Source organism: Heptranchias perlo, unplaced genomic scaffold (assembly GCF_035084215.1).
Source record: "Heptranchias perlo isolate sHepPer1 unplaced genomic scaffold, sHepPer1.hap1 HAP1_SCAFFOLD_788, whole genome shotgun sequence".
Lineage (NCBI taxonomy): Eukaryota > Metazoa > Chordata > Chondrichthyes > Hexanchiformes > Hexanchidae > Heptranchias > Heptranchias perlo.
In genome coordinates, this window is record NW_027139822.1 from 79,587 (window position 1) to 89,497 (window position 9,911).

General features: G+C 50.4%; 1 protein-coding gene across 1 annotated transcript in view; it reads right to left on the bottom strand.

Moving 5' to 3' along the window:
• The window catches only part of LOC137319263 (low-density lipoprotein receptor-related protein 1-like), a gene marked incomplete at both ends in the record, with an annotated part of 85,765 nt that extends 76,993 nt beyond the window's left edge, over positions 1-8,772 (bottom strand). The window contains 3 exons of the mRNA XM_067981551.1: positions 4,880-5,143; positions 5,864-5,992; positions 8,653-8,772. Coding sequence (XP_067837652.1) covers positions 4,880-5,143; positions 5,864-5,992; positions 8,653-8,772 — 513 coding nt within the window. The remainder of the gene's footprint in view (positions 1-4,879; positions 5,144-5,863; positions 5,993-8,652) is intronic.
• Between the last annotated feature and the right edge of the window lie 1,139 nt (positions 8,773-9,911).

Here is a 9,911-nt window from a genome sequence, read left to right on the forward strand (position 1 = left end):
CAGAAAATTCCCCTTTATTTTTCGGATGAGACGTTAAACCGAGGCCCCGGCCTGCCCTCAGGTGGACGCAGAAGATCCCACGGTGCTATTTTGACGACGAATAGGGGGTCTCCGCCCCCGCCGCCGTGTCCCGGGGCCAATATTTATCCCTCAATCAACGTCACTAAAAAAAAAAATCATCTGGTCATTTATCTCATTGCCGTTTGTGGGATCTTGCTGTGCGCAAATTGGCTGCCGCGCTCCCTACATTACAACACTGACCACACTTCAAAAAGTACATAGCTGGCTTTAAAGCGCTTTGGGACGTCCTGAGGTCGTGACAGACGCAAGTTCTTTCTTTTATTTATGCAGAGCGATCAACGTGTGAAACAGACTTTTCGGGCTGGGTAGTGGAGGTAAAAACGCTGGGATCACTTCACTGGGCTCGGTGTAGGTTTGATCTGGGTGACCAGCTGGAACGAGTCGAACGTCCCTCCTTGTTGGTACTCACCTTGCAAATGAGCACTTAGCGTACAATTAATTTTCATTCCACCACACCAATTGTTGTAATTTTAATAAATTTTATCTGCAGGCACTTCCAGTCAACGCTCTCCTGTTATAAATTCCGATGTCCACATTAATAAGGGGAACTCCCTCGGTAAAGCTGGCACACCCTCCCGCCTGTGGAGGTTCAAGTAGCACCATCACTGGCAGGCAGGTGTAATTACAGCACAACAGGCCTAATTCGGGCGGTTTACATTATAAATACGGATAGACGGATTTATAATGGGAGTGTGTAAAAAATGACAGAGTGCATGCCTTCAAAATAGGGATCGAATAGGGCCTCCACCCCGCCTCGGCCTCCGACCCGCCTCCCCCCCCACCCCACCCCGGCCTCGGCCTCCGACCCGCCTCCCCCCCCACCCCCCCCCGGCCTCCGACCCGCCTCCCCCCCCAGGCCTCCGACCCGCCTCCCCCCCCACCCCCCCCGGCCTCCGACCCGCCTCCCCCCCCACCCCCCGACCCGCCTCCCCCCCCACTCCCCCCCGGCCTCGGCCTCCGACCCGCCTTCCCCCCCCCCCCCCCCCCCCCCTCGGCCTCCGACCCGCCTCCCCCCCCACCCCCCCCCCGGCCTCCGACCCGCCTCCCCCCCCCGGCCTCCGACCCGCCTCCCCCCCACCCCCCCCCCCGGCCTCGGCCTCCGACCCGCCTTCCCCCCCTCCCCCGGCCTCGGCCTCCGACCCGCCTTCCCCCCCTCCCCCGGCCTCGGCCTCCGACCCGCCTTCCCCCCCTCCCCCGGCCTCGGCCTCCGACCCGCCTTCTCCCCCCCCCGCCCCGGCCTCGGCCTCCGACCCGCCTTTTCCTCCACCCCCCTCGGCCTCCGACCCGCCTTCCCCCCCCCCCCCGCCCCGCCTCGGCCTCCGACCCAACAGTGCTCATTTGCAAGGTAAGTACCAACAAGGAGGGACATTCAACTCATTCTAGCCAGTCACCCAGATCAAGTTACAGCTCCCTATCAACTAGTTCAATTAAGTGATCCCGGCGTTTTTACCTCACAGAACGGTCACAGAATGATGCAGCAGGGAAGGGGGCTATTCGGTCCATCGTGCCTGTGCCGTCTCTTTGAAAGAGCTATCCGCTCCCCTGCTCTTTCCCCCTATAGACCTGCAAATTTTTCCCCTTCATGTATTTATCCAATTCCCTTTTGAAAGCTACTATTGAATCTGCTCCCACCGCCCTTTCAGGCAGCGCGTTCCAGATCATAACAACTCGCTGCGTAAAATAAATTCTCCTCATCTCCCCCTCTGGTTCTTTTGCCAATTATCTTAAATCTGTGTCCTCTGGTTACCGACCCTCCTGCCACTGGAAAACAGTTGCTCCCGATTTACTCTATAAAACCCATCAATTTTAAACACCTCTATTAAATCTCCTCCTTAACCTTCCCTGCGCTAAGGAGAACAAACCCAGTCTCTCCGCATACCTGAAGTCCCTCATCCCTGGCACCATTCTGGTAAATCTCCTCTGCATCCTCTCCAAAGCCTTGACATCCTTCCTAAAGTGCGGTGGCCAGATTTGGACACAATACCCCAGCTGAGACCGAACCAGTGTTTTATAAAGGTTTAGAATAACTTCCTTGCTTTTGTACTCTCTGCTTCTATTTATAAAGCCAGGGATCCCAATGCCATTTTTTTTTAAAATAGCCTTCTCAACTTGTCCTGCCACCCCCAGATCGCTCTGTTCCTGCATCCCCTTTTAAAACTATATCCATTTAGGTGGAGCTTTGCTGTAACAACTACAACTTGCATTTATACAGAGCCTTTAACGTAGTAAAACGTCCCCCAAGGCGCTTCACAGGAGCGTTATCAAACAAAATTTGACACCGAGCCACATAAGGAGATATTAGGTCAGGTGACCAAAAGCTTGGTCAAAGAGGTAGCTTTTAAGAAGCGTCTTAAAAGGAGGAGAGAGAGAGAGAGAGGCGGAGAGGTTTAGGGAGGGAATTCCAGAGCTCAGGGGCCGGGCAGCTGAAAGCACGGCCGCCAATGGTGGAGCGATGGAAATCGGGGGATGCGCAAGAGGCCAGAATTGGAGGAGCGCAGAGATCTGAGGGTTGTAGGGGCTGGAGGAGGTTACAGATATAGGGAGGGGCGAGGCGAGGCCATGGAGAGATTTAAACACGAGGGTGGAGAATTTTAAAATTGAGGCGTTGCCGGACTGAGAGCCAATGTAGGTCAGCGAGCACAGGGGGGTGATGGCAGAACAGGACGGTGCGAGTTAGGATACAGGGCAGCAGAGTTTTGGATGAGCTCAAGTTTATGCAGGGGGCAAGATGGGAGGCTGGCCAGGAGAGCATTAGAATAGTCCAGTCTGGAAGTAACAAAGTCATGGATGAGAGTTTCAGCAGCAGATGAGCGGAGGCAGGGGCGGAGATGGGCGATGTTATGCGTGCACGAGATTACAATCAATGACCGATGAAGGCCGCAACTACAGTAAGTTGTCTGGCATTTGTCTTCATTTGTTATCTCCACATACCAGCAGCAGCACACCAAAGTTGCGCCAGAGCCGGACAATGCGACTCCGACGATCTGAGTTTGTGGGGCAGCTTGGAGCAATGCTTCCACAGGACAGCAGCTGCTGCTGCTGCTGCTGCTTCGGAAGGTTGCACAACAAATATTCGAGAGGAACCCGCCGGCCGTTGACCTCCAGCTAGGATGAACTTTAATCTAGGACTGACCCACAGCGTTGACAGACAGGAGCACGAGTGCAAATGAGTAAACCATTCAACTCTCAAACAAAAATTCCCTTTTTTTCTCCTCTCTCCCCCGACCCTCAAAAGAGGCATGAAAGTTTAAAATAATCAAATGGAACTTCATTTACCCCTCACCATCCCAGGTCACGTGAGTGAAGAGTAAAATCGCAGCTGCGTCGCAAACTGCTCAGAATTAGAACCTCTCCCTATTCAAAAAAAAAAGGCAGAAGACGACTTAAAAAAAACGTCAACCCCTGCTCAATTGGGATGCAGTTCTTCTCCCCCCCCCCTCCCTAAATCCATATCGACAGCAGGGGGTGCTGCCACAACACAACAGAAGGACATGGACAGCAGGCGCATGGGAACACCATCACCTCCCAAGATCCCATCCCCGACTTGGAAATATATCGGCCGTTCCTTCATGGTCGCCGGCTCAAAATCCTGGAACTCCCGACCCAACAGCACTGTGGGAGAACCTTCACCACACGGACTGCAGCGGCTCAAGAAGGCGGCTCACCACCACCTTCTCGAGGGGCAACTGGGGGATGGCCAATAAACGCCAGCCTCGCCAGCGACGCCCACATCCCCAGAATGAATTTTTTAAAAAAATATCACTGCTGCGAGTGAAACAACAAACTTATATTTATATAGCGCCTTTCACCACCTCAGGACGTCCCAAAGCGCTTTTCAGCCAATGAAGTACTTTTTGAAGTGCAGTCACTGTTGTAACGTAGGAAACGCAGCAGCCAATTTGCGCATAGCAAGGTCCCACAAACAGCAGAATGACCAGATCATCTGTTCTTTTTTAAGTGATGTTGGTTGAGAGATAAATATCGGCCCCAGGACACCGGGGAGAACTCTCCCCTGCTCTTCTTCAAAATAGTGGCTGTGGGATCTTTTACGTCCACCTGAGGGGGCAGATGGGGCCTCGGTTTATGGTCTCATCCGAAAGAACGCCCTCAGGCAGTGCGGCGCGCCCTCAGTACCGCCCCTCCGACAGTGCGGCGCGCCCTCAGTACCGCCCCTCCGACAGTGCGGCGCGCCCTCAGTACCGCCCCTCCGACAGTGCGGCGCGCCCTCAGTACCGCCCCTCCGACAGTGCGGCGCGCCCTCAGTACCGCCCCTCCGACAGTGCGGCGCGCCCTCAGTACCGCCCCTCCGACAGTGCGGCGCGCCCTCAGTACCGCCCCTCCGACAGTGCGGCGCGCCCTCAGTACCGCCCCTCCGACAGTGCGGCGCGCCCTCAGTACCGCCCCTCCGACAGTGCGGCGCGCCCTCAGTACCGCCCCTCCGACAGTGCGGCGCGCCCTCAGTACCGCCCCTCCGACAGTGCGGCGCGCCCTCAGTACCGCCCCTCCGACAGTGCGGCGCGCCCTCAGTACCGCCCCTCCGACAGTGCGGCGCGCCCTCAGTACCGACCCTCCGACAGTGCGGCGCGCCCTCAGTGCCGACCCTCCGACAGTGCGGCGCTCCCTCAGTACTGACACCGGACGTGTCGCCCTAGATTTTGCGCTCAAGTCTCTGGAGTGGGACTTGAGCTCACAATCTCCTGACTCTGAGGCGAGTGTGTGAAAACGTTGACACGTGGGGGGGAGGGAGCGGACTGTCAAAGAACACGGGCAACCCAAGGTCTGAAAATCGCCAACTTACGGTGGACGCTGAGCGAAATATTGATGACCTGCTCGTCTGTAAATCCCTTCAGATTTATGATCTTGGCGCATTTAAGCTGTGTCTCAGAGGCGGCGTCTCCGATGTAGACCCAACAGACTGTTTCGTCGGCGTAGATGAAGTCCATTGCCGTGGTCTGCTTGGTGCTGATGGGCTTGATGAAACTGACACTTGCCCCTTGCAGGTTGGTGGCCATGACGTTCTGGGAATTGGCGATCAGCAGGACGGGCGGCCTGTCCACGGGTTCTGTGAGGCCCAAACAGAAACATTTGAGCACCCTCTTAACAAGCTTCATCATACTTGGCATCACAACAAAACTATGGCACACTGGGGCACCAACTTGATTGGGACACTCTAGATGCAGGCTAGATCCACAATGGCTCCCGGTCCACTGACTGCTCGATTTTAAAATTCTCATCCTCCTGTTCAAATCCTTCCGTGGCCTCCCCCGCAAACCCCACCCCCCAAAACCCTATCTCTAACCTCCTCCAGCCCTGCGACCCTCAGATCTCTGCGTTCCTCCAATTCTTGCCTCTTGCACATCCCCGATTTTAATCACTCCACCACTGGCATCCGTGCCTTCAGCTGCCTAGGCCCGAAGCTCTGGAATTCCCTCCCTAAACCTCTCCGCCTCATTAAACCGTCCCCGCCTCATTAAAACTTATCTCTTTGACCGAGCTTTTGGTCACCTGTCTTAATATCTCACGTGGCTCGGTGTCAAATTTTGTTCGATAACGCTCCTGTGAAGCGCCTTGGGGACTTTTTACAGTGTTAAAGGCGCTGTATAAATGCACGTACTTGTTGGCGATTCCAGAGCAAACACTTCACCATTACGACAACACGATGCAAAGGTGGCAGTGCATCAGCGCCGGCAGGGTACCGAGCAGAGTCGTCGGTGCGCACAGACTGCCTCCCACGAGCTACTCCCACTTGCCCAAAGCTTGAAGTGAAGACAAGAATTCTTACCATTCTTTGCTTTGCAAGACTTGTTATCTGGCTGCAGCAGATACCCTTCCACACAGCTGCACGTGTAGGACCCTTCCGTATTCGTGCAAGTTTGACTGCACGTCCCATATATCGTACATTCGTCAAAATCTGATTTTTGTGGAAAAAAAAACATAATAAATGCGTTAGAAGATTAATCATTCGTCACGCTCCTGCCGTGTTGGAAATTGTCTCATGAAGCACGCGTCAATTCCAAACCCCTCCCAATGGAATATACTGACCAACATTCCTTTGATCAAGCGTGAAACTGCCTCCGGCAGACACTCAAGACAAATTTGCACACAGTCAGATGCCTATCCCCCTGAAGTAAACTAGAGCTGCCTTTGACTTGAAAAAGACGACAATCCTTCAGAAAGCACGGGCTTCTAATTACAACACCTGTGTATCAAGCACCTGCTGCCGCTCGTCTCCCTAGATAGTTTGGATGTTCATTTTTGAAGCCAGATAGCATCTATATCACTAATGCACCCTTCACTTTTAATATCAGGTGGGTACACCTAGCCCTTAAATTTAACCCCATCCCATCCTCCCCGACAGTGACGTATGCGCAGAAGAGTTAACATTTAAAATTTTGAGTGTTGGTTCAGCTCAGCTGGTAGCACTCCCACCGGAATCAGAAGGTACCCTACCCATACCCTAGGCTGATATTTCAGTGCAGTACTGAGGAGGGAGTGTTGCACCGTCAGAGGTGACATGTGTTGCATTAAAGTTAAACAGACACACTCAGCCAGCCTGTTCCGGTGCACATTAATGATCCCATGGCTCTACTGGAAGACGAGCAGGGGGATTTTCCCCGGTGTCCTGGCAGGCATGCCTCCTTCAATCTGTTCTTTCGTGTGCGGTGGTGTTGGTTAAGTCACTGTTTGTGGGATCCAGGTGTCAGTTAGTATGGCTTGCCCAGACTCAGCTTATGATTGGTTTTAACCCCTTGCTACTCATGTCCCTCCCCACTCTGAAAATGTATAATTGTGTGAACTCTGACTGTGTAAATTGCCTGTTCTATGAGATTGACCAGACTCTGTCAAGAGTTGAAATCAATTCTATAGATAGGGTCAGCTGCAGCTAATAAATTGTGTTAAAACTTTCAAGTGTATTCGCTTTCAGTTTTTGCTGAACCAGACTAAGAGTAAAGAATCCGGTATCGTCACAGGTACGCATGATAGGCTGTAGCATTTTCCGAAGGTGTGAACATAAATAGGAGCAGGAGTCGGCCATACAGCCCCTCGAGCCTGCTCCGTCATTCAGTCAGATCATGGCTGATCTTTGACCTCAACTCCACCTTCCCGCCCAATCCCCATATCCCTTGATTTCCCCTAGAGTCCAAAAGTCTATCAATTTCAGCCTTGAATATACTCAATGACTCAGCATCCACAGCCCTCTGGGGTAGAGAATTCCAAAGATTCACAACCCTCTGGGTGAAGAAATTCCTCCTCATCTCAGTCTGACCCCTTATCCTGAGACTATGCCCCCTAGTTCTAGACTCTCCAGCCAGGGGAAGCAACCTCTCAGCATCTACCCTGTCAAGCCTTCTCAGAATCTTGTCTGTTTCAATGAGATCACCTCTCATTCTTCTAAACTCTACTCAATCTCTCCTCACAGGAATTAATCTAGTGAACCTTTGTTGCACCACCTCTAAGGCAAGTATATCCTTCCTTAGATAAGGAGACCAAAACTGTACACAGTACTCCAGGTGAGGTCTCACCAAAGCCCTGTACAATTTGTAGTTACGACTTCCTCACTCTTATACTCAAAACTCCCTTGCAATAAAGGCCAACATGCCATTTGCTTTCCTTATTGTTTACTGTATCTGCGTGCTAACTTTTTGTGTTTCTTGTACGAGGACACCCAAATCTCTCCGTGCAACATTTAATAGTTTCTCACCATTTAAAAAATATTCTATTCTTCCTACCAAAGTGAATAATGTAACAGCCATTGCAATTCAAAAGCAACTCATTGGCTCCCAGGTACTTTGGGACATTCTGAAGACATGATAAGGAGCTTTCTATCTTTAAATACCCAACGCATTCAAAAATATCACGGTGGATATTTTTTGTTCAATAATTTAAAGCAGCTTAGATATATTTGCTCCTGCAGTTTGGCTTTTCTGTATTTTTTTTTAAAAATCTAGTTTCTATATTAAGTTTAGAAGACATTTTCTCTAAACTTAATAATCGGACCTAAATAATTGGTCTCCATATTATAAAAATTAGATAAAAAGGTGCAAAAAAGTTTTACAGGGATGATACCAGAACTGAGAGGTTATAACTATCAGGAAAGGCTGAACAGGCTGGGGCTCTTTTCTCTAGAAAAAGAGAAGGCTGAGGGGTGACCTGATAGAAGTGTTTAAAATTATGACGGTGTAGACGTAGAGAAAATGTTTCCACTTGTCGGGGAGTCAATAACTAGGGGCCATAAATATAGGATTGTCATTAATAAACCCATAAGGGAATTCAGGAGAAACTTCTTTACCCAGAGAGTGGTGAGAATGTGGAACTCACTACCACATGGAGTGGTTGAGGTGAATAGCGGAGATGAATTTAAGGGAAGTTAGATGAGTACACGAGGGAGAAGGATAGAGTGAGATGAAGAGGGGTGGGAGGAGGCTCGTGCGGAGCATAAACACCAGCATGGACCAGTTGGGCCGAATGGCCTGGTTTCTGTGCTGAGAAATTCGATGCAAGTTCTTGGCTGCAGAATTCCAGGCGAATAAAACAAATAAAGCACAAAAAACAAATAGGAACGCCACTAACCTTTGCAAGTTTTGCCATCCTCCGCTAGTGCGTAAGAGTTGTTGCAGTAGCAAGATGCCCCGTTGTTTGTGACAGCACATCTGTGTTTGCAACCAGCCTTCGTACAGTTTTCTGCACCCTCTGAGGGCGGGGAGAAGATTAGAACAGGTTAGCGTCCGAGTACTTTACAAATCCATCAAATATTCGGCAAAACAGGCAGCAGCATGTAACTTGCTTCAGAAGCTATTAATTTCTGCATAGCTACACTTCAACTACGCTTCAAAAAAGGTACTTCATTGACTGTGAAGCGCTTTGGGACGTCCTGAGGTCATCAAAAACGCCATATAAATGCAAGTTCTTTCTTTAACATCAGAAACTCTTAATTTCAAGTCCTGCAGCTGCACAAGATGTTTTTTTTCCCAGCAGACAAATGATGACCAGGACTTTTGCACTTGTGCATAAATTAACAAAACAGCTGCTTAAAAACAAAACTGGTGGCAAAAATAATCCGCATTGTACTAAACACTTATCCCCTCAAATTTTCTTCCTCTCCACCCACCCCCCAAAATTAAACGGGCGCAGGTAGAGCCATCTTAACACAGCACTTTTGACGAAACTGAATGTTTCCACTTGTGAGACAGCCCAAAACTAGGGGCTATAAATATAAGATAGTCATTAATAAATCCAATAGGGAATTCAGGAGAAACCTCTTTACCCAGAGAGTGGTGAGAATGTGGAACTCACTCCCACATGGAGTGGTTGAGGGGAATAGCGGAGATGGATTTAAGGGGAAGCTGGATAAACACGTGAGGGAGAAAGGAATAGAAGAATATGGTGATAGGGTGAGATGAAGTAGGGAGGGAGGAGGCTCGTATGGAGCATAAACACCAGCACGGACCAGTTGGGCCAAATGGCCTGTTTCTGTGCCGTACATTCTATGTAATTGTGCCGAGCAGGTAGGGGAACGAAGGATGAAGAAGGCGACACTAAGCAGGAACTGGGAGAGGACTATGGGGAGATGACCAAAGATGCAGTATCTCTCATGTCAATAAACTTTACACAATGTTAATTCTGGCAAAACACAACAAACAGAAAAAAAGTCACTTAAGCAATGAAGAACTTGGCCGCAGAATGAAAGCTGCAATGTTACGTGCAGTATTTATTTTCCACCGACAACATCGTGCATTTATACAGCGCCTTTAACATAGTAAAATGTCCCCAAGGCGCTTCACAGGAACGTAATCAGACAAAATTTGACACAGAGCCAAATAAGGAGATAT